Genomic DNA, 25,572 nt, shown 5'->3' on the forward strand with positions numbered 1-25,572 from the left:
CACACACAATGGCCAAAGTAATGTAGTGACATGTTGACAGCTAATGAATCTGCGTATAGGGTATATGGAAATTCTTTACACTATTCCTGAACATTTTCTGTAAGTTTAAAACTGTTTGAAGATAAAAAGTAAAATCAGTTCAAAAAGTCATTATGCTTCAGTTTGCAACACCAGATTATCCAGAGTCATTTTTGTTTATCAAATTTGCAAATTCCCTATATGCATTTCTGTTGTTGTTGTTGTTGTTGTTGTTGTTGTTATCACTTTGAAGCTGATCTTTTTTTCCACAGTTTTTTTCTGGTGCCTCCACCAAACCGCCCATGCCCACACTGTCCTTCTGTCCTCTCCATCTTTTCCATGTATCTCTCTGTTAACCACTATCTCCTTTTTGCTGAGTTCAAGTTTTTATTTTTCTGAAAAGGATAAAACTTGCAGGAAGACCATAGATCTGAGGCAGACACCAGGGGAGGGGCCAAAACAGAAGAGGAAAGAGCACAAGTGACTATGGTGATGGATACAGGGACTGTGGTGGTGGAGAAACTACAGGGACCACAACTGAGGGGAAAAATCAAATACTGTCCAAAAGAGAAAAAAGAATTAGGAAAATAAATACATGAATTAAAAAAAATATTTCTTCGATTTAGTAGACGTTCACTGCAAAGCAATTTAGAGATGAACTCAAGTTGTTTAAGGTAGCAACCTCGAAATAACCTGTTGAGTATATAAATAGTCTCAAAGTGTAGTCAGAGGAAGTAATTTTATAATTCAGCAAATGTCCCTTGTAATATAACTCACTCATGTCCTTTGCTATGGTCCTACTGTCCTACTTGTCAAATACTTCTATCACTTGGGGGCATAGCACACTTGGCCACTTATCAAAAGGAATGGCTTTCTTTTCCAGCTTCAGTGTTTAAGGATAACCCCCCTTCCCTTTCCACTGCAGTCTCAGACACAGTATGGATGGTTTCAGTCTCTTCAAACCCAATTTCTGCTTTTTATTTCCATGAGTCAAATGAACACCTAGTCTTTTAGTGGTGAGAGTTGTAATAACCTAGAACAGGAATGACAAAGAAATATTTCCATGTCTTACCTTCATCACCTCCTTCACCTCCATTCTAATAGTGACAATTACTGTTTTCTCACTCTTCAATGCCACCCACTTCTGCTTTCTTAAAACACATGTATCCATTCAAGTATGTGCACAGACACACTCCTTGAGTAACATAGCCAACTGATTTATGTGTGCCTAAATTTCTTCTGAAATCTGAATATAACCTCTAGGTTTTATAAGCCTCAATATTCCAATATTACTCCCTGCCATTATCTTTTCTACAGGGTCAATATATTCTTGTGTATTTAATGTAGATAGATTATAGGTCTCGGGGCTTACACATCTTATGGGAATTGCCGTATCAGAGTTTTCTGGTAATTTTGTGAGTAATAAATTATTTTTAAGAATGCCAAGGAAATCTCAAAATGATATTGTGTTTGCCTCTTAAGCTAAGAAATAGGGAAGGAAACTAGAGCTTATTTTATGGTGAAATCTGACCAATTGGATGATGGTAGTAGAAACTGAGGCAAGCAGGACCTCAGAATACATTTAGAATCTAACTCTTTACAGGCTGCCTTCCTTCTCCCTATGTCTAAACCATTATTGCTTGGAGGAATTTTTGGTAATAACAGCAAGAATTCCCATTAAGATTTTAGAGTGGGCAGTGTTTCATTCAAAGGTTTTCTTTTTAAAAGTATCAGCCTAAGTTGGAATTTTAGCCATTACACCCTTGCTCTACCCCAGAAAGCCTTGTAATGTGTAATAACAATGTATTTTGAACATGCTGTGAATAATATCTTCCAGCAGCTCAATTAATTTAAAAGACTTATAGGTGGGCCAAAGATGTAATTATAACATGTCACATTATTTCTATGGGGAAAGATGATTCTGCATTCCAAGCAAACATTTGGAATACATTCCTCATTATTTGAGTCCAGCTACTTTGTAGGGATTGAAATCATGTGCTTAGAATTGTTACAGCTTTATCAGTACTGGTATATCATAACACCTCTGATAAAGGATATTTTTGTTTGTTCTTTAAAACCAGTTTTTTTAAAGAGAATTTCTCTGTATTTTCATTGCAAGTGATCACACAAATAAAACCGTGGTTTCCCATTTGTCATTTTAGGCTGAATATTCTATTTCAGGACACTTCAGAATGAAACCATTTGGAGCAGACCATCTACTATAGGAGGCTACCTGGCAATTACAAGTTGGAACAATTAGCAAAAAAAAAAAAAGAAAGAAAGAAAGAAAAGAAAGAAAAAAATAATGAGCACCAATCCTGCTTTATACTTCTGAAATAAGAAATAATAGAAAAAAATCTAATCCTGCTAGGCCTTATTAATTGTATTCATAATAAGTACCACCTCTTTAAAAAATATAATTTTTCAGTTGACTTGGGAATAATAGTTTGCTACATAAAATTAAATTCACTTAAAAATTCATTGTTTAAATATTCACATTTTCACTTTTAGTTATATAAGTGAATGTGTTTCAGGCTTCCATAGTATGAGCAGTATTCTTATGTTTTTAGAAACTAATGCAGGAAAAGCTGTGAATTGAATTCTCTAAGAAAAAACAATTGTGATATTTTTATCAAGGCATTTATAAAATGTATGCTTAAGCTTTGGAATAAACGTTTAAAGTCATAAACCAAGACCCTAAGTGCAAAACTTTTGCAGCTGAATTATGGAGATATTTTGGACAATAGTTTCCTTCTTTGATCATAGTAAATTCATGGAGAAACTTAACTCTTTGAGATTTATTAATCTTCAATGCTGTCAAATCCACTCACAACTACTCTAATAAATAGTTTTTACCTTAGAAATTTACAGTGGTGTACTCTCTGGTTTTTAGAAATGGATTGAATTTGACCAGATTCCTTTTGTCCACATGTCTTTTTGCTCTCATTATGCTAAATTTGTTGTACAATCTACTTTTTATGACATCTAATGTTTAGGAGTTAAGTGAATCAATGAAATTAATATGAAATGTCCTAATCCTCAAGGAAATTATCTTGAGACATTGTAGAAAATTTAGATATACTTGTTTTCCACTATGCACTTCCATTGCATTTCTTGATTGTGAACTTGGGTAAAGCATGTACAGCACATGTGCAGTGCCAGTCACTCACACAGCCAGCACGTCCCTCTCCATGGGAGTCTGTGGACATAACTATAAGAACATCTCTAACATTTAGTTTGAAACAAAGGCTAACAATGAAAAATTAAATTCAACAATAATATCCCATCTGTGTAATAGTAGGGGAAAGAAAATGATTAAAAAAAAAAACATTTTCAGTAGAGCTGGAGAATATTATAAACCACTTACATTTATCTCTACCATTTTGTCTAAAATAGTAATTATCAGCTCTAGGAAATTTGAATTACCTAATGATGTACAAGTGCTTAATATATTTTGTTGTATTTTATTATTATATTTCTTATATAAAGTATGCTGCCAAAATTTTGAAGAAAAATAACACATGAAGACATGAAAACATGATAAAAAGAACTGACTATATTCTCTCATATTTGGAGTAAAATATAAAACAGATGTAAATTTCCATATGCCCAATTGTTTCCAGCTATAGAAAAGCAATTTACTAGACCATCTGTAATTAGCTACCATTGACATTATATGTGTGTTCCTGTATAAAATAGTCAAAGGGGAACTTTTGGGAAAGAACTGTTTTATTCATTCATAGTTTAGAAAGCGGCTAGTACAGATCAAGTGTATCAGTGATTTGGTGGAGTACTCCAACCACCTGAAAATGAGATGGGCCTCTACATCATCAGAAATCAAAGACACAATTTTCCACCTAAGAAGGGGATGGAGCCTGCTCTGGCAGAATGGATTAGATATGTCTGTCACCTGTTTTGTGGCTGTGGATCTCAACAGAATCAATCAAGTTTTCTGTGATTTATTTCTCTATTTTTGAGGTGAGCCAAGCAGAAACTATTTTTGAAAAGGGAACATAGCAACATAGCCTTATAATGCTTTCCTGCTGTTCATTCCTCTATTTCCTTCCCCACCATCCAATAAATTAACAAAAAATAAATTGACAGTTACTCATGGGCGTATCTTAAAACATATGGATAAGTCTTCCCCTTCTTCTTCCAAATCTTTACAGTCTACTCTGTTTGGTAATTTTACTACTTAGGTAACAAAGACAAAATAAGGATTCAATTTTCTTTGATGTCCTTAGCTTCCTGGAAAATTCAGAAAATAAAATGCAGTATCAAAGAGAGGCTATCCATGGCTTTATTTCTTAAGTGTTATAACTAACTTGTGGTCTATAACTAATAAAATTGGTTGTCTGACTAACAAAAATCTTGTAATTCCTAAACTATAAGATTTACTTGGTAAATACTTCATATAGAAGCACAGAACTTAGATCTAGCAAAGATCTTAGTTGGCTGTACACCTACTACTGTGGACTAAATGTTTGTGTCCTCACCTCCCCACCACACACCCATTCCAAAACAGAAATCATGTATTAAAATCTTAACTCCAAGGGCCTCCCCAGTGGTGCAGAAGTTGAGCACTGGCTGCCCACAGCCCCTGTAGCACCAGTTTGATCCCCAGTCGCTGGTGAGGGTCCCACATGGTATGATAGACTTCTCCTGCTGTGCCCGCTGCTCCCCTCAGCAGTGTACTTTGTCAGTCTGCCTGTTCTGTTCCCCGCTCTGGCTCTGGTGAATTCTCTCACCCTCCCATGTTTCTGACTATACCCAGTGCTTGTATAAATAAATAAAATAAATCTTAAAAAAAAAATCTTAACTCCAATTAAGGCGGGAATTTTGGGGAAAAGTTAGGTCATGAGAGTGCAGCCCTTGTGAAACTGATAATTATGAGAAGAAGCACTAAGATCATAATTTCTTTCTTTGACCATGTGAAGATGCAAAGAGAAGATGGTCATTTGCAAACCAGGAAGATGCCTTCACCAGACACTGCCAACTCCTTGACCTTAAATGTTTCAGTCTCAAGAACTGTGAGAAATAAATGTTTGTTTAAGCCACCCAGTCTAATAGTATTCTGTTATAGATGCTTAAACCAAGTTGCCTACCTTTTACAGATAAGAAAAATGAGACCTAGAAATGATGAAAGGACTTGTGTAAGAACACTTGATGAATAAGTATTGGAGTAATAACTAAAACTTGATTTTCTGTGGAGCATTCTTTCTGCTACAGCATTTGCAATTTATTTATTCAGTAAATATTCCAGGGACTTCCTTTTAAAGCTTTCTCCCCCAAATAATCCATGGAGTTGTTCTCTGATGCGCCCTCTCCTCCCTAACCCATCTTTGCTCTGAACCTAGCAGAGCTGACAGATTTGTGTGAGCTTCATTTTCCTCATTTGCAATAGGAAGAGTTCTCCCAGAGGTTCTTCTTAAGTTATACTTTGTTATACTTAAGTTATACTTTGATGTCAGATTGAAAAACCTTGTTTGGGTTCAGGTAGAAAATAAGGCTTGACTATTTTGGACTGAAAATGATTGGCATAGACATTATATACACTACCAAATCTAGATATCATTAACAAATGACAAAACAGAAACTCTACAGACAAACAACAATAAAACCAAATATTGGTACTAGAGCAAATAAAATAACATTGTTTATTTTTTCATAAAACAAATAATATACATTGAACATACACTATTAGGAATTTCACACTTTTTTGGTTATCTCTAAAAGTTTAATTCATAAATCTTAAATTGAGTGACTTCAAGACCAAGGCTCAATTTTTTTTTTTTTGCTCATCCATTGTCTGCTCATAGCTGCTTAATTATTGTTTAATTGAAATCTCTAATCAAGGCAAAATATCCCTTTAAATAACTGCACATGTACATTTTATATGTAATATATGTTAAACATTTCTATACACATATTTTGGTTGAGATCATATAACAGAAAAATACTTTTTAGAAAATGAGCACTTTTTTTTCCTCATGCAACAAGAAATTTTAAGGTATATGGTTGCTGACATTATTTTAGCTACCCAGTGAAACCATTAGAAATCCAGACTTTCTAACTTCTACTCCAATATTGTTAGCATGTTGATTTTTTCCCTTTTGTGTATATCATTTCATGGTCAAAATATGGCTGCTATATCTCAGATATCAAGTCTAGTTTAATGAAATCTCCTCTTTCTGTGTTGGGAGTCTATGGGTCGGGCCATAGATGCTGGAAGGGCAGATTAAGTGCAGGAAATTAGACTGTATGACTGCTTCAGACTACTGAAATTCATGTCCTGAAGCTGAGCATATTTGGAGGTGAAACTAAATCAATGTCTTTAATTAAAAGAAAAGAAGAAAAATATTGGGTAGGCAATTTGCAGAAGTTGACATAATCAGGATAGTAGGTAAATAAACTTCCCTTGCTTGAAAAATGTTACAGTAAATCATAAAGGATAATATTTTGTGAAACATGAGGCAAGAAAAATCTTTATAAAACAAATTCAATCATCTATAGAATTGCTTTGTACTTTTTGACTATTTTAGGTGAAAGAAATTTTATATTAAATCACAACAACCAAGTTGTTGAATGGATAGACACAAATGTGTTGTTTTTTATGGAGAGAAACTTTTGAGAGGACTGATGTAGTATATTTGTAGTACAAGAAACGGTTTACACTGACATGATTCATCATGGACCACATCGTGAGCTTACCCGTGTTATATTAGGCACGAGTGATTCTAGCTTACTATTGTGGATAGACTAGATCTTCTGTTCTATAGTTAGCATGTTCTCAGGCTGCCAGAAAGCATCTCATCACTTGGCATATCCCACATATTAGACAGAAAGAAAAAGAGAAGGGAGATGGAGTGCAGTTGGTGAAGGACCTGCAGACTGTGAATTGGGCTGAAATGACAGCTGAGAATAGTCACAGGCTTGCTCAGTTGCGATCAGGAAATAGTAAGAGGGTGGGCATTTTCTACTGACTGAAAAAGACGAAGAGGTCTTTATCTTTAGATAAATGCTATTTTAACTGTCTTTTTAGGTCATAATTTTTTTATGAGAGAAAGCATTAATATTGTGTCATTTTTTTTCTTTTAACTTTTTTTATCACCTGCTTTTACCTAAATCTAGGGTAACATTAAATAACTTTAAAATCTTTTCAAACCTTGAAGATATATTCAGTGAAATATGTCAGTCTCAAAACAGCAAGTATTATGATTCCACTTATATGAGATATCCAGAGTAGTCAGATTCTTAGAGACATAAGGTAGAACAGTGCTTGTCAGAGACTGAAGGAAAGGAGGAATGGTGGGCAAGGCCTTTTTATCCTCAATGATATGTACTATGGCACTTCAATATTAGTTCAGGAATAAAAAATGTATTTTGGGCCTCCCCTGGTGGCGCGGTTGAGCGCTGGGTTGCAAAGCGGCCCGCAGCCTCTGCAGCGCGGGTTCCATCCCAGGCTGCCAGCGAGGGTCCCACATGGCATGCAGATCTCTCCTGCTGCCCTCTGCTCCCCTCAGCAGTGTGTTTCGTCAGTCTGCTTGCTCTGTTCCCTGCTCTGGCTCTGGTGAATTCTCTCACCCTCCTGCACTTCTAACTGTACCTAGTGCTTGTATAAATATATAAATAAATCTTTAAAAAAAGAAAGAAATGTATTTTAACATAATATAGGCTTCATTCTAAATGAAAAGAATGAATGCATGAAAAAATTGAGTTCAGACCTGTAAATAATTATCTCAGTAAACCTTATCTTACTATGATAGCAATAAATGTTTCCGTCAAAAGAGCTATATGGGTTATTGAGTAAATTAATGACAGGATCAAATTGCATACTTAAAATAATTATTAGTCACCATCCTTATCAAGAATCTTTATTTTTCTAGGAGGAATTGTTGATAAGGATCTTCGTCACTACCTCAACTTACGATTTCAGAAGGGTTCTGTTGACCACGAACTTCAGCAAATCATTCGTGACAACCTCTACCTCCGTACGGTGCCGTGTGAGTACAGTAGGCCATACTATATTCTTTCTGTATTAACTGATCGATGTTGAGCTATATATTCTTTATTTTAAAAAAGATAAATTGCAGTGATTTGTTTTATGGGGGGATTTTGGAACAGAAAACTAATTTGAGATATGCAAGTTTTAAATGTAAACGTTTATAAATGTGGTTGTGTGGTATATGATGTTTTAAGCAAAGGAAACCTGTGTTTTTCAAGTTATAAAATCTAGATTATTTCTCAAACTAGTATTGAGATTCTAACCAGAATCTTGGTAATTCAGAATAAATCATGTTTTGGATAGAACTTCACACTGGGAGACAATAGAATGCAAATTCAATTTATTAGCTGAAACAGCTATTTTGTAAATAGAATCTACAGAGTAACTCCTAACCTCATCTCTGATTTGCAGCAGGGCAATCTCAGAAGTATAAAGAAAATATGCCTTGAAAAGTAAACCTGAATGATCTGTAACCCTTAGAAAGTTATGATGTTTTGTTGAATTTGGTACAGATTTCCTATTACAACCTATAGAAATCCACAAACAATCCCTAATTATGAGCAGGTACTACTTCAAAAGACAGGGATTAGTAAAAATGATAATATTGACTGGTCTACTTCTTAGTACCTACTTCTGCTCATTTGATACTCTTCTGTTAGGCTAACTCAAGAAATTTTCATGTTAGATCCTTGATCCTAAACTGATATTAAAATTTATGTCCTTCGAGGTAGATTCTATGACCTCCAGAGATTTTCCAATCTCTAGAGACTCTGAAGGGTGTTGTGTGTATTCCTTTTGTTTTAGTTCTGTTCTAAATTCTAATGAACTCAAATCTATGGACTCTGGAAGGTTAATATTAAAGAAAGAAAAAAATTGGCTAGGACAAATGAAAGGAATAAACAAGTATATATATATATATATATATATATATATATAAATTTCTGGGATTGGTTTAGCAAATGTCTATAGATAGTACAGATCATGGATTATTATTTTGAAAACAGAGAGGTAAAGTGGATAATTCAGCCCCAATCATTTTCACCTACATATATACTAGAAGTGACCTAACCTTTGTTGTTGTTAATTCTGAACATAAACAAAAAGGACAGGATACTGCTATTAAATATTCCTAAATGAGAATACTTGCTGTTGACATCTTGTCAATCCAAATTCCACCTCTGAGTGTGTGCTAGTTAAGTGGATAGCCTTTTTGGGCTCATGGTTTAAAACTGGAAGTTCAATAAAGTGCATTCTTAGATTTGTAAGTTTGACATTAGAGTGATGGGCAGTGGAAGATGGATTAAAGTAAGTGACTGAACTATTTATAAGGTAACGGGTGGATGCATTTTCAAAGCTGTGATGTCAGTGCAGCTGTGTGAATTTATCTTTTGTGACATGTAAGGAAGGAAATCTGTAATACTGAATAAAGAATATGGCACTTTATTATGTTTAAAAGCTGAAGGAGGTAGATAAGAGGCTGGCATTCAGGAATACTTACAGTCCTTGCTAAGGCAATGACATAAATAAGAAGTCTTAATTAAATATGAAGATAATAGGAGTAAATTTTGCATTAGTTAATTAAGTTCTTAAATAAGTCATATCTCTTTAGAGTAGTAAAGAAATACTATAAAGGAAAAATAAATATAATGGCAAAATAATTGGGATATGTGTAAATATAGAGATTCATGATGTGATTTGGTACAAGGTCATAAATTTAATTTGAAATTCTGAAATTGTTCTTATAAAGAAGATAATTAGAAACTGAATGAATTTGATGATTATGATGAAAGAACTATTCTTTCCATTTGTAGCTACCTTTCCTAATAGTTCCAATAATATCATTCACTAACAATGCATCTAACTTGGCATGAAAGTGGAAAAAGTATCAGAGATAGTGAGGATTCTGATTTATAATATCCGTAGTCACATTTACATTGATGAATTGGACCAGGACAATCTACCATCTTCACGCAATGTATCTTTCAATGAAATGTTCAAACATTTTCAGGAGTGTGTAGCAAAAAAAATGTATATGTAGTATGAAAAATCCTGCCATCACTTAGAAGCATATGTGTCACAGAATATCTATTGGCCTGGAATGTGGAGTGACATTTGTTACATATTCTCTTGGGTCAAAAAATTCTCCTTGGGACACAGAAACATTAATTCAAAAGGGCACCTGCACCCCTATGTTTATAGTAGCACTATTTACAATAGGTAAGCTATGGAAACATCCCAAATGCCCAAAAATAGATGACTGGGTCAAGAAGATGTGGTACATATATACTATGGAATATTACTCAGCATTTAAAAAAGACAAACATATGCAATTTACAGCAACATGGATGGAGCTGGAAGGGATCATGCTCAGCGAAATAAGCCAGAAAGAAAAAGAAAAATACCGGATGGTCTCACTCATAGCAGGAATCTAGAAAAACCTAAATAAGGGACCAGGAAAAAGAATAACTATAAGAAAGAAAATATCAAAATCAACAAACAACTATGAACCAGAGACACTCTTTGGAGGGGGAAGGAGGAATTGGGGTCAAAATCGGGGTTGCAATTGTTTGGGGAATATATAAATTTTTTTTTTAAAATCCTCCTTGGTTTTCATGTATCCAGCATTATTAAATAAAAGTATATTACTGAAGAGAATGTCACTGCTCTTATACACATATAAATTAATGTGGATGTCCCTTGTTTTATCTAGTAATGGCGCCAGGAATAGGTACTGGATGACTCCATGGAAACAAAATTGTAGTCAATTTGTAAAATGTGAGGTTGTTTGTTTTATAAGGTAAGACCCAACTGAGTAATTCTATTTACTACCACCACGTTAATCAACCACAACATAGTCTCAGAGCTGGAGTCCCTCAATTCCTAGCATGTAAAAGGTCAAGAGCTCCAGAGAACACCCTTCTTTCTAACGCACACATATATACTCAGCAAAATCAAGTTGTCGACAACGTGGTTCCTATAGTGCCCTATGAAGGAAACTTGGTCCCCACTAATGGGTGATTTCTGAGCTCAGAAGGGGAAAGGGTTATTCAGTACTGGTCTCCACTGGTTCTTAAATACAAATATTCCAAAATTCTATCAAAGTATTTCCTAGCCCATAAATAATATTTAACTGTATTTAGACTTTTCATTTAGCTTTCTCAAAATCTTATCTGAGAACATAATTCTTCAATAATGACTTTTAAAACTGTCCTTCAAGGTTTGGAAGCAAAGACTCAGTGATGGATATAGAATTGTTGGAAATATAGTAGCATGAGTGCATACACACACACACACACACACATCAAATAAAATCAGGTCTTCATTCTTTAAAATTGAATTATAGGGGTAAGATTTTTAAGAACTGATGCCTTTTCTTAATTTTTATTAATCAACTTTAGTTTATAACACCCTGTTACATGACTTAAGGGTATAGGTTTACACTTTTTTAGGTGTTTGTTACAATTTCATGCCTACCACTATAGCACCAGTAATCCTCCACCACAGCCTATTGGACTTTGTCCCCTCTTTGACAAGTACTCCACCCCTGCCCCCTCCCCCCACCAACCTCAGTCAGTCAAATGAATACTTAAACTTTGCCAATTAATGTGTTTTAGTTGATTTTATAACTTACAGGGAAAAAATCAAAGGTCTTAAGAGGATCATGGTGACTTTGTGAAGTTTATTTAAAAAATAAAAACACTGAGTGATTTTTTCTACTATTGGCTTTCAGACTATTTTTATGTAATGGGGAACATAAGAAGAAATGAGTAAACAATGATGAGACAAAATACTTCTAATCTGAAATGTGATAAAGACTAACCAGGAAAAATGCATATAGATAGAGGACTCAAAAGAACTTGGAGCATTCATCATATGGGATTTCAATTACCATGATAGTGTATAAAAGACACTTTCAGAAGGCTGGTGTTAGTAGCATCTATTCATAGATTAGACAGTGTTGTTTTATCATACTGTTTTAAGTATACAAAGTTAAGGAGCATACAGCATCCTTTGGGTAATTAGCTTCAAAAGTATATTAGGGGTAGGCATGAAATTAATACAGAAAAAATATTGAATTAATTTTTAAATGTTTAAAAAGTAAAAATTGGTTTTAATGTTCTACTGATGGTATCAATTGCATACAGTTAATTTGAGTCTAATCAACCATCATTAAATGGACTGTGTATCTTAGATATGAGAAAAAAAAACACTTCCTTTTATTGGTGAAGCTTTTCTCCTTTCTATCCTTAATATTTATTAGAAATACAAATTAACTTTTGAGGCAGGCATGAACACAGATATAAATTTTAGATATTTTTCCCATTATTCTAGATGACATGAAGCAGTTCAATGAGCAATTTTAAAAGTTTCAAAATTAAATGGAAGATAGTTAAAATTAAACTTTTCTCCCATGACCACACCTTGTCATTTGGTAAGAAGTTTTTATTGGAAGTATTTTAAATTTATTTGAAGCTACAAGAAATACCAATCTATACAAGTAAAAATCAAAAATCAATAAAAGTAAAGGTCTAAAATTATTTTATAAAATGCAAATAAATTGAAAATCATAGATTTAAGATATGAAAGAAGTTACTTTTATGGAAGAAATGATTCAAGTGTAGCTAATAATGATGTGTCTACGTATTTAAGTACCTTAAGTTAATATAAGCCAAGCATTGACAAAAGGAAATATATATCTAGAAGTGTACTTGCCAGGTCAGATTGTAGTTTTATTTCTAATTTTGTGAGGAACCTCCATACTGTTTTCCACAGTGACTATGCCAATTCTTGGTCCCACCAACTGGATGGATTTTAAACCACCATTTTACCATAGTTGTATATCATACATTTACTTTAACCTTAACCTAACTGCTTCAAATAATCATCAATCATACTTGTTTTTGAACTTGCTTTTAGAATATGAATTACAATGTTTTGCAATCACTTCAGACTTAAATGCCAGATTTTTTGAAAATTATTTTTTTTAACTAGCCTAATTGTATTTGGTTCTACATGTTGAGAATAAAGGTTATTTAGGGAATAAATAAGGTACTAGCATTGTGGACCAAAAGAAAAAGCAGTTTATAAATAAATAAAACTAAGTTTCTTGAGAGATTTAATAAACTTCCTTGAAAACACAAGCAAAATAAAACTTTCAAAAATTTTCAAAAAGCTTTTAAACAAAAGAAAATTCTTGAAAGGATTCTAACCATTTACTCATTCAGATATATTCCTGCCTGTTATATTAATTTAAAAATATGGTTTTACTTTCAGGAATCTATATTAGGTTTATACCCTCCCCTTTCTCACTGAGAATAGTAAGATCCAGTTTTACATCATACATGTGAAAGCACAAAGATATTTTTAATCATTTTTTCATTGAACAAAATGAAGGCGTCTTTCCTGGTCTGATAGTAGCATTCATTGGTTTCATTGACAGCATGCTCTATAGGAGAGAAATGGATTCAGAATGTGGCTTAAAATGGAAAGTCAAGGAACATTAGAAGTTCTTGTATTGATTTATCCATTTTGACACCACAGGGTACTAGTTTTAGAAAAAAAGAACATATGTGGCACAAAAGAAAACCAATAAACACCAACAGTGCAGAATTTTACTGATCTTCCTAACCATATAAAATTTCCTTTGTCCTCACTTGATGTGCTATTTCTCTTGCTTTGACTCAATCATTCATATTGGTATTTCCCTTTTGGTTTATATTTTTTATTTCTTTCCTCTCCATAATGTGAGCTCTCCACAGGAACTCTGTATTTGTAGGCCATGGATGAAGTAGGTAGGTGGTATGTACACTCCTACACTTCAGTGGTTTCAACGGTTTGCCCAAAGGAGAATTGAGAATGAGTGCCTGAGGCCACTTTTTTTCCACATCTGGAAAAGCCAGTCATCACTATCAGTGGAAAAGAGCTCACCTTTCAGGGAGTCCAATATCTGTCCCCTATAGGCTTCAAAATTGTACCCCCTTAGATATAAGAAGGTCAACCTATCTCATTGCACATCAATGCACTTTTAGAATAGAAATAATTATAACTTTATCAGGTTCAGACTGATCCAAGTTTCCATTCTGCTGACTAGTGCCAAGGTTGATGATTATTATATAATTGTAGGAAAGCTTTGCGCAGATAGCAAGGGATGCTCATGTTATCATAGGCCTCTAAGGTTGTAGATTTGTAGGAGAGCAGTCAATTTCTGATTCAAATGGCTCTGATCAAGAGAGCAAGAAAAATAGAATAATAATTGTAGCTAGGTATATTTTAATATTTAGTGCACTTCTCAGAGTTATTTACACATTACAGTTTAACATTGCAAAGACATGATGAGTTGTGGTAACCCTTGGTGTTACCCATTTGTCAACTTAGCAATATGGAACAAGCACACATCTAAAAATCAAGAGCCACTGGTTCTGGACTAGGTTCTTCTTTTTTTTTTTTAATTATAAATTTTATTTTTATATTCCCCATACAATTGCGACCCCCTTATTTTGACCCCAATCACTCCCCTCCCCGCCACCCACCCCCCATAGAGTGTCTCTGGTTCATAGTTGTTTGTTGATTTTGATTTTTACTTTCTTATAGTTATTCTTTTTCCTGTGGACTAGGTTCTTCTAATTAACTAACTATAGCAAAGGGAATAAAGGAAGTAGGGGGAGACAGAGGGGCATAAAATTAATTCTAATTCTACTCTAAAATATTGTAGTTTTCTACTTCTACTGGCTTTCTTTTTTGTGATTATTCAAATCAGTTCATCAAAATGAGTTAAATTATTCTGAGTATGGAATGCCCTTGATAGTGAGTAGGTATAAACAACTTATAGAAACTGAAGATGTATCAAATATTGCAGACACTTCAGAGAAAAACATAAAGCTGGGTTTAAATTAAGTGCAGTTCTGGATAAAACCAGCCATGCGTGTACTTTTCAGATTTTTCTATGAATGTCAAGTTAAGGATGCCATCATAACTCTGATGTTCCTTGAAATCTGACTTCACTATTCATGAAACTCTGAAATATGGTCCACTCTTAGTAAGTGGATGGGAAAATAATCATAATGAGAAATACAAAGCTTTTAAAATTGCTTTCTCCTTTTGAATGTGTAATGAGTTGAGATGTGACATAAAGACTTCTGAAGCATGAGGTGTATTGTTATGAAAATGTGATTGTAATCTTTACAAGATGTTTAACATGAAGTACAGTGTCTGCAAATGTTAAACTTTAATAAATGTCACTTACTCAGGATGGATGCGCAAATAGATCTAGGTAATGGGAGGCTAAGTCAGTGTTCAGTGTAATCTTTATAGCACACTTGAAAAATTTAAAAATATGCCTAAATCCTGACATGATTTAGGTAAGTCAGTTGTTTAGAATTGGATTAATTCTAAGAATTTCCCAATTTCTATTCCCAATTCTGTTAGCTTTCCTACTTAAAAGCTAACTTGCAGGAATGTTTCTTTTTTTTTGCCAACAAAATCAACAAATATCTGTATAAGTTTTGTTGGAATGAAAATAGTTTCACCTGCTGCTCAACACTACTGACTTGTACGATACTTCTTTTACTTGTACTCCAAAGAAAAAACTGAATTGGGGTGTTATGTCCATTTGTCTTCTCCCATCTTTGATAAAGATTCTCATTCTTTTTCTCTGCTTAATTGTTTGACATTAATGAAAAAATTATGCAGATTAGTAAAAGACCTGAGTAATTGTGGGAAATCTGAGGCTTCATGTCCAATTCAGCTTAACATTCTCAATGGGAAAATGCTTGATGGGCCCCCAGCCAGGGACAGTTCTAGGTTTGGGACTCCATGAACATCAACAAGGACAGCTCTTTAAATAATAACCACATTAACGGAGGACTTCCTGTGTGGAGGAAATGTTTTTTATACATCATCTCTGTGAGTCCTTACAGCATCCCTCTAAAATGTTAATCCCACATTTGAAGACACAGAATTTGAAGCTCTGAGATTAAGCAGCCTCTTAACACCAAGCATAAGTCATTGGAGGAACAAGGATTCTATCCGAGGTGCATCTGGCTTCCAGTCCACAGGAGAGTCACTTTCAAGTGGAAGCTCAAGGGAGTCACTAGTACCATGAGGGGCTTCCCAGAAGGTTCAAAGAAGCTATTTGTATAGACAAAGGGGAAAAGTAAAGAACTCTGAAGGCTGACAGAGTATCTGGTGAGCATGAATGTTTTACTATCAATAGATAAGACTTTTCTTTTTGGTTAAGCAGATATGGATAAAAATCTTCACAATTAAAAAAATATTGATAATTATCAGGGAAATTTTCAAGTCTGTTGTTGACTAGATTAATGTAAATTATTTTCATCTTGACAAGAGATTCTTCTTGGCCATTAACCACTTAACTACCAGTTATCTTTACCACATCATTGCAAGAAATATTGAAATATAAAATGTATAAGAGGAGAAATAAATTCTAATTTATAAATATATTATTCCAATAATTAAAATTACTACTTAATTATAGGATAGGAGGTCAAATATACAAAGGTGTCTATCTTATCTAAATATTTTCTTTACTTTCCAAACTTTGCTTGTAAAATAATGCTGGTAGACTTTCTATGTGTATTTCTTTCTCTGAATTCTAATCTAAATCTAAAATTCTGTCTATAAAAATCAGTATAAACATGTATTTATAAAAGTTCCCAGTTCCTTACTTGGCATTTTATAAAAAGCATATCTTTTGCAAACCATTGTCGATGACACTCTTAGAGTGGGGAAAGGGAGTGAATTAACATTTATCAAATATCTACATGCAAGGACGATAATCACATTTTTGTATTTTGCAATTCTCTGAGAAATGTTTTGTGGTTCCCATTTTTCAGACCAGAAAATTTAGACTTGGAGAGAAGTTAAGAACCTTTCCCCAAATGACAGCTACTAAATGCCTGATGCCTAGACCCATTTAAGGAATGCCATCTTGTGTCCTTCGTCACTGTGACTTTGATTTCCCTATAGTTCTGAACAAATTTTAGGGGGCTCCAGAGCATAGGAGATCTCTTAGATGTGTATCTACACATCGTATGTAATTTTTCAGTAAAAGCAAAAATAATCACAAAGTGAATAGTGACTTATTTTTTATTTTCTTTTTTATTTGTATATATATTTTACATCATTGCTCATTTTTAAACAATGTTTCCTTCCCCCAACCCTCATATGTAGTCCCCATAGAAGTGAATAGTGACTTATTTAAGACCTCTAAATCACACTTTTATTCCACAGCTATGCAGGAGCTATACTAATATCATTCATTCAAAGGCTCCAAACTGACCAAGATCAGTAACTGATCAATAATATTTAACAATGGTTTGCTCACCTCCTTTTCTTATCTGGAGGTAACTACAACAGAGATAACAGGGTTTACTTCAAGTTTATAACTTTTTTTTAAAGATTTATTTATTTATGCATACAAGAACTGGTGTACAGGCCTGAGGTTGGGGGGTTACAGGATTCGCCAGAGACAGAGTGGGGAACAGAACAGGCAGATTGACTGAAGTAAACTGCTGAAGGGAGCAGCAGGCGAGTCAGGAGAGGTCTGCTGTGCCATGTGGGTAGCTCCCTGGCTGGGGATCGAACTCGTGCTGCAGTGGCTGCGGAGAGCTTCATAGGCTGCATCTTAACCCCTTGCGCCACCAGGGAGGCCCTCAAGTGCATAACATTTTAATGGGAAAAATTGGCCCTTCTGTTGAAGAGATACCCCTTTCCTGTTTCAGCCTGACTGGTGCCATAGTGACAGCCATCACATGTGGCCTGGTGCACCAATAGCTTCTCAGAATCTAAATTCTCTGACTACCTCACTGGGTATAGTTCATAGTGTCTAGAGTTGGCAAAACTTATTTAATCTCTTCACCAAGAATGTGTAGATTTGTGATATCCAACTCACAGATTCCCATTGTCTTCTGAGTAAATGTCCTAATTCTGCCTGAAGATATCCAGGTTAATTTGTGCAGTGAGATCTAGTGGCTACTGAGCGATTTACATCAATTAGGAACAAGTGAGTGACAGACAAGCTTAATTTTTTGCTAAGTTTACCATCGCGTCTTATTGTTTTCAGTGTCAAAGAATTTTTGTAAGTTTTCTATTCTGTAAAGCAAAATGCTATAAATGTGGGGATCATTCAGGGTTCAGTCCAGGAAATAAAATCATAAAAGGTATTTTAAGAAGGAAGAGACTTAGGGAATTCAGTATTTAGGAAACTGCTGCAAAAATTAGAGAAGAGAGTTACAGAATAGATACTCAAGAAGAATATGCAAGCAATAAGGAACTGCCCTACCAGGGTAATGGCCATCTCTGTGGCCTACAAATATGATTCAAAGAGCCACAAAGCCAGAATTGAGCAATGGCTACAACTGTCTGTTGACACTCAAGAAGCTAGAGAATGGACACTGAAGTTCCTCCTGCAGAAAATATCCCATGCTTGGGGCCTCCCCGGTGGCGCAGCGGTTGAGCGCTGTGTTGTGAAGCTGCCTGCAGCCTCTCCAGCGCCAGCCTGCTCCCTGGCCACCGGAGGAGGGTCCCACATGGTGCTCAGACCTCTCCTGCTACCCACTGCTCCCCTCAGCAGTGTACTTCCTTCTGCCTGCTCTGCTCCCCACTCTGGCTCTGGTGAATTCTCTCACCCTCCTCTGCTTCTGACTGTACCCAGTGCTTGTATAAATAAATAAATAAATCTTTTAAAAAAAAAATCACATGCTTAAGAGCTTTTGATACAAAGGAAAATATCATATAAAGCATGTTTCTTGTCTATGATAACCCAAATGATACATAATATCATCTTCATAAATTTATTAAGCTTTTAATTGACTATACTGTTTTATATTCCTTTTTAGATTAACCTATAATATAATACTAACAATAAAAATAATAGTCATACTATATTAGTGAAAAAATTGCAGTGTTTGCTAAATAAGATTTTTGCTTTTTTACTTATATCAAAATTATAATAATTGATGTACAATATGCTAACTGGTTTTATAAAAGCTACCAGGGAAGTGTATTTGTTTTTCAGAAAACCAGGACACTTAGTATTATCAGTGTATTGTGGAATTATTCTACTCTACTTACATACAGAATGAGGCATTGTAAATGTGTATAAGTCTTTGTTCATTTTTTATTCACAACTTTATTATTAAAAATATGAATGTGACACTAACAAAATTTAGTTCATAATTATATTTCTCACATGAAAAAGCAATTGACAAAAATTGCTTTCAGAACATAATTTAAACTTGGAACAAGAAAAGGAGTCTTAATTAAAAGTGAGGAGTTGAATATATTATTTGAAGCACTACAGAAAATTAATTATAGTTTGAAAGAAGTAAGATGCTTTCAACACTAAGAGGCACAGCATCTGTGATCAGAGGTCAACACTGGCAGCTTTTTGTAAGCCCCAATATCATTTCTTCATCTCTAAGTTCATTAAAGAGTCATGTTATGAGACTTTGGGGAGGATGAAATGCATAAAACATGCATGTATGAGGAAAACATGACTAAGTGTAATTTGGAAAACTTGTATTTAAGTCACTATGTTGACCTAACATTACTTTTGGAAAAATAACATCAATTTCCTGATATAAATATAAAAATTTAATTTCAGTTATTTTGTAGATTGGATCTTAATTTCTACAGAATATGGCTACATGTATAACAAATTATTTTCTAAATTCATTGGTTATAAAAATTGTGATTATTAATTTGGAGTCATGAGTGCACCTAATAACCTGTTAAATTTAAATAGTTTAAAATTTTATAAACTTTTTTATATTGTAATTTATTTTAATTAAATTCAACTAGCATGAGAGCTACTATGTGAATATGACCAGTTGGTGCTAGAAATGTGCAATGATTACAATATAGCTTCTATTCACTATTCTATATATTCTCAATATATCTTCTCTGCTATTTAAATTACAAATTTAAATCTAGCATATATTATTTTTTCTCATTTTACAGATGAGTAAATAGAATATATACAACTAAATAAGGCAACAAAACTATCCTGTATCATAGTTAAGACCCAGAACCAACATTGATACTTAGGAGCTGATTATTATTAGAAAACCAAGTTAGTTCATCTTAACAATAATGACTAAGTTATTGGACCTGATGAAGATACAGGCCTAGAAGAACTGAATTTAATTGAGCAACATGAATTCAGTTTAGAGAACTTCCCTCACACATGCTCTTATATAGTAATACTCCAGATTACTTATGATTTGGGGGAAGAATAAGAAGGAAAGACAGCAGGAATAAGAAGGAAAGAAAAAAAAAACCAAGTATCACGGCAATCTCTGAAGAACTAAGGTTTTCTTGGGTAGCCCTGTGATGGTAAACTTGGTCAGAATTTACTAGTTTATAAACCCACATTTTTGGTCAATATAACTCTGGAGTTTTCAGAATCTCAGAATAGAGGACTTAGCCTAGGAATAGTGGATCCATGGTTTCCCACAGGGAAATGTGATGGTACAGAGACCCTGAGTTACTTAGGGTTCTTGTGATGGTCCATCCTCACCTGTGTTCCCAGGAAGCCCGCTTCAAGTTATGTCCAGCAAGTGGCCTATTAGTCCATGAATATTGTCTTCACTATTCATCTCACTTTAGGCATGATGAATGAGGCTTAGTAAGTTTAGTAGCTCAAGATCATTTGGCTTATAATTGCCAAAGCCAGAGTTGAAACCTTAGTTTTTCTCTTGATTATGTTTATGTCTGTACATTCTGTATGTATATGCAGACATCCTATGCATGCACACATATATACATATATGTGTATCTATATTTATTACATGTGTATATGTTTATATGTTATATTAGACATAAATTCTCTCCTAGCAGTAAAATAATAGGAATACAAAACACATGTGCATTTTTCAAATTGAAGATTGAATTTCAGTTAAAGGTCATCTGTACATGATAAATAACAACTTGCATTTTTTAAACAGCCAGTTTATGGCTGTTTTCAAATATATTTATCCATGTTATCTATCAATCTCATCTTAATTTATCTTTCTGTCTATTACTATCTATTGTATTTATCATGGAGTAAATGTTTAAAGGCCATTTTTTTCCTTCAGAATAATAAATACTACAGAAATTTGATTCCTATGAACTGTAGCAGTCAAGCAAAAACCTTCAGAAAAAAAAAAAAGTATTTTAAGTGCGACACTTAAGTGAGATTGAATAGGTAGCAGGAGCTGGAAGGTTACTCCAGCTGAGGAGACCTTTTGAATGAATACTCAGTGCTAGGTATTGCATGTGAGAAGAATAGAGGTGCATTTTCTATGTTTCAAAGTTTTGGATGGTAAATCAAGTAGAAAAGACAGATTTACAGAGTGTTTTGAAACTGATTATCAGAGCTTCAATTTTTATTCTGTTAATGGTTTGTAGCATATTCAAAGCCCATCTAGATAAAGAATGGCATATACCAAAACACATGTTTAAATCCTAGCTGTACCATTTTCTAACTGGATAGCTTTAATAAACTACCTTAGCTCTCAATGATTTGGTTTCACTAATTATAAAACAAGACTAAAATAGTTCTTAATTCATAGAAATATTTTGATAAATTAATAAAGATATTCAGAACAGTGCTTTGCAGAAAGTAAATATTCAATAAATTTTGCTATTATCAGCAAGTCCTTATAAGGGTGTTAAGGGAACACAGTTGAATTTTAGGAAAATGAATCTAATGACACTTTGAACACAGTGTTTTGTCACTAGGTACTTGAAAAGGGGAAATAACTAGCTTTGTTTCTTGTTAAATTTGATATCTACATGTAGTGGGAGAAAAATATAATTAACAGAATCCCTTTCAGGATTCAGAATAATCCTGAGGCAAACAATGGTACACTATAGGCAGATTGACCAACACAACATCTCTGGAGCCTGGTTTCTAAACCCTGGTCTGACTGAACTTTTGGGTGTATAACTCTGTTGTGGTGACTTCCCTGTGCATTATGGAACATTCAGGATCATTCCTGGCTCCTACCCACTAGTTGCCAATTGTCACAACCAAAATTGTCTCTAGACATTGTCAAATTTGGCATGGCAAAAATCAACCTAGCTGGGAGCAATGACTATAGATAAATAAATGTGTCAGAGTGACATAGTACAGTGAAGGTCAATTGGTTACGGATTGACAGTGTCTCTGTCAAGTATGGTAAAAGGAAAAATCATAAGCACTGAACTTTAATTGTCCTTGACATAATGAAAAGGATCCCCTAACAGGGAGAATATAACATTAGCCTAAATGACAGCCACTAGAGTCCCACAAGCAATAACCTAACCTTGCTGTGCAGAGTGTCTTTGGTTATCTGATGCCAATATAGTCTCTTCTTCTGATCATATTTCATTTACAAAGTCATCAATATATATTTTTCCCATAGAGCTTTACCTACCTGATTATGGTGACATACTATTTTTTAGGAGAGATGATGTTATAGATCATGTGAGTTATCTTTCATTATAAATTGGTAAATGGGCTTCCTGTGTGCATTTAGTCATCATGTGTGGTATCACTGTCTTCCTTGATACTGACCTCAGTGATTCGCTAGGCTATCAATGTTATGGACTAGATTTTAGAACTTGGTGAATTAACTGAAAAATTAGCTGCTGGTATTCAGCTCGGTTTGGTCATCGTTTGCTTACATGCCCGAAAATGTTTATTGAATGGTTGGATAAATGGATGAATGGATGGATGGGTGGATGGATGGATGGATGGATGGATGGATGGATGGATGGATGGATGGATGGATCAATCTATTGATGGATAAATCGATGCATCGATTGATGGGTGCAAGAATAAGGGAAAATATGCTCCATGTTCAGATATACCTGAACTTTTAAAAACATGTAAAATTATCTACAGATATTATATAGATAGATAGAGAGTAGATAGATAGACAAAAAGGAATAGATGATAGAGCAAGAAATTCTCCAGCAGGTGAGATATTAAGTGGTTGTTATTTGTATCAGTGTAATCAGGGGTGGGTAAGTGAGGCTAGAGCGTGTGGGATGGAAATAGTTGTATTTGACCAGGCTTCAGGTGAGGTCCCTGCCAATTGTTCAGTATACCAGTCCCTACCCCACATCTCTTGTATATCTAATGGCAGAACAGAAAGATTGGGGGGTAGCTAAGAAATCTGGGACACAGGTGGAGGAGTTCCTGCTGCTGAGAGGATGTGCAAGGGTAAAAGGAGGCATCAGCATCCATTATATCTGAAGCTTTTTATTCTCAATCTGGGATACTAAGAACAATCTCAAATTCATAACCTGTAACATCTTTGAGAAGCAGGCCTCTAAGATTTTCTTTATCTTCCTAGCTCCATTGCACTATCATGTGTTCCATCAACTCTGCAAAATAAAATGTTTCATGAACTCTATCCATTCAGTAGCAGCCAAGTAAATCAGAACACTTCCCTTGAGAGTCTTGCACTTTTCCTACTAGTGTATGAGGCATCACAGATAATTACAATCCAAAATATTTCTGTAATAAAAATGTGACAGGCGGTTAATCCTTGACTAGCATAATGAAATTCATCTAACAGCCAATCCTTTGGGGTAAAGGTAGTTTTTATTTACAGGAGAGATAAAAGTAGCAGCAAAATTGATACTATTAAACAGTGTAATTAGTGCTGATGTAGTTAATCCCCACATTTAGTCAATGAAATAAAATGTCTTGGATTTTTTTTTCTAATAAAACAAGCTCCATTCACAGAGAACCTATGCACATACATTACTGCTGAGTCATAGTACTACTGCCCTTTTCTGTTATTTATTCCAAACCTTGAAATTGCTGATTCACCTTGATTGAGATCAGTTACTCTGTTATCATCCATCTACCTAGGCCTTTTTTCTTGTTTTTCATCCTAGCCCTCAACTGTCCTTCTCTGTATCTTAGCTTTAACTATATACCTTGAGATTGACTTGAAATAGCCATCCTAAGTGAAAATTTGGCGATCCTTCCTGAGTAGTGATTGCAAAGTAGTCATTTCCTTTATAGTCGTGGTGCTGTAGAGGTCCACACCAAATAGGGTGCTATCAGCAATGCCACATGAAGTTTCAACAAGCAGTAAAATTTAACCAAGTCTGTTGACTTTCCTCTTCCTTTTATTTTTCCTCAGAAAAAAAGAAAATTAAGTTTCAACTCTAGGGGGTGGGGTTCCTTTTTTAAGTTTTTATTTTTAATTTGGGGTAATATTAGGTTACCCCATCAGGTATTACCACCATGGGCACCTATCAGGAAATCACCCATAGGCAAGCACCATAACTTATTTTGTTTCCTTCCTTTGTGTTCTTACCCTCCCCCTCACCTCAACCTTCCTTTTTCTTTTTTTTAATTAATATTTTATTTTATATAATTGTTACATCCTTTTTTCATTTTTGCACAATGTATGCATTATCATATTGGTTATATTCCCCATACCATTGCACCCCCCCTTATTTTGACCCTAGTCCTTCTTCTCCCCTTCCCTCCCCACCCCCCCAACTGCGTGGTGTGTCTCTGGCTTATAGTTGCTTGTTGATTTTGATTTTTACTTTGAAAATGAAAAATACCGGATGGTCTCACTCATAGCAGGAATTTAGAAAACCTAAATAAGGGACCAGGAAAAAGACTAATCAACCTTCCTTTTTCATCCCATCTAGCCAAGCTCACAGAATTTGGTAAGTTAAAGCTTTAGAGAAATGCAAAATAGCATAGGACTGTAATTAATGGATTCAAGAGATAACTAAGAATGTTTCCAGATATTTTCTACTTTTGTTCAAAGTGAACTCTCCATCTTGTATGGTAGTTGTTTGCACCTAGGCTTTTATAGATTAGTAACCATGTTTCTGTTTTTGTATTAAAACCTGAAATGTAGCCCATTTGACTACACAGTCTTGCTTAAACCAACTATTGGCTTGATTTGGGCTTAATTTCTTGGAAATAATTAAATTTCGATTGTGGTAGAGATCAATATAGAGCTCAATGAAGAGAGTATTTTTCTGTTTTGTGGTCTCCTTTGTAGCTGGTTTTGGGCCACATGAGTAGTTCTGGACAATGATTGTGACTGAACAAGCCTTCAACTGGTACCCTTCTTCCCTCTCTCTTCCCCTTTTGCAATGAACTCAGTGGCCAGATATTCTAATTAGTGTACCTCTCACAAGAATAGAAACTATACTAGATGACTTTGGATTTAATATGTCACATGAAAATTTTCTATGTTAAACATTACATTAAAATTTGAGAGTTAATTTGTTATATCACAGCGTAGAACTGTTCTAATATGAACTAAACTGTCCTTATATGAAACTGAATCCTAGAAAAAATTATTTTTAATAAGTATATTTATTTATTTTTAGTGTAACTTTTTTTAAAAACAATATTTGCTTCCTCCACCCCTTCAGATTGAGTCCCCATAGAATTTCCTTCCCCAAGGCACCTGTGCATCTTCGCCACAGTCCCCTGTGCTCCTCCATCCCTCCCTCTGATCCCTCTCCCTCCTCCTCCCCTGCAGCATGAATCCTAGACAAAATTATTAACCCCC

At 34.5% G+C, this 25,572-nt stretch overlaps 1 protein-coding gene across 3 annotated transcripts in view; it reads left to right on the forward strand.

Annotated features, from left to right (window-relative positions):
• The window catches only part of MAGI2 (membrane associated guanylate kinase, WW and PDZ domain containing 2), a gene marked incomplete at both ends in the record, with an annotated part of 1,136,641 nt that overhangs the window by 314,930 nt on the left and 796,139 nt on the right, over nt 1–25,572 (forward strand). For all 3 annotated transcript variants that reach the window (XM_084230806.1, XM_084230807.1, XM_084230808.1), the window contains one exon: nt 7,905–8,021. In XM_084230806.1, the coding sequence (XP_084086932.1) occupies nt 7,905–8,021 (117 nt within the window). The remainder of the gene's footprint in view (nt 1–7,904; nt 8,022–25,572) is intronic.

This window comes from Talpa europaea, assembly GCF_964194135.1.
Source record: "Talpa europaea genome assembly, chromosome: 3".
Lineage (NCBI taxonomy): Eukaryota > Metazoa > Chordata > Mammalia > Eulipotyphla > Talpidae > Talpa > Talpa europaea.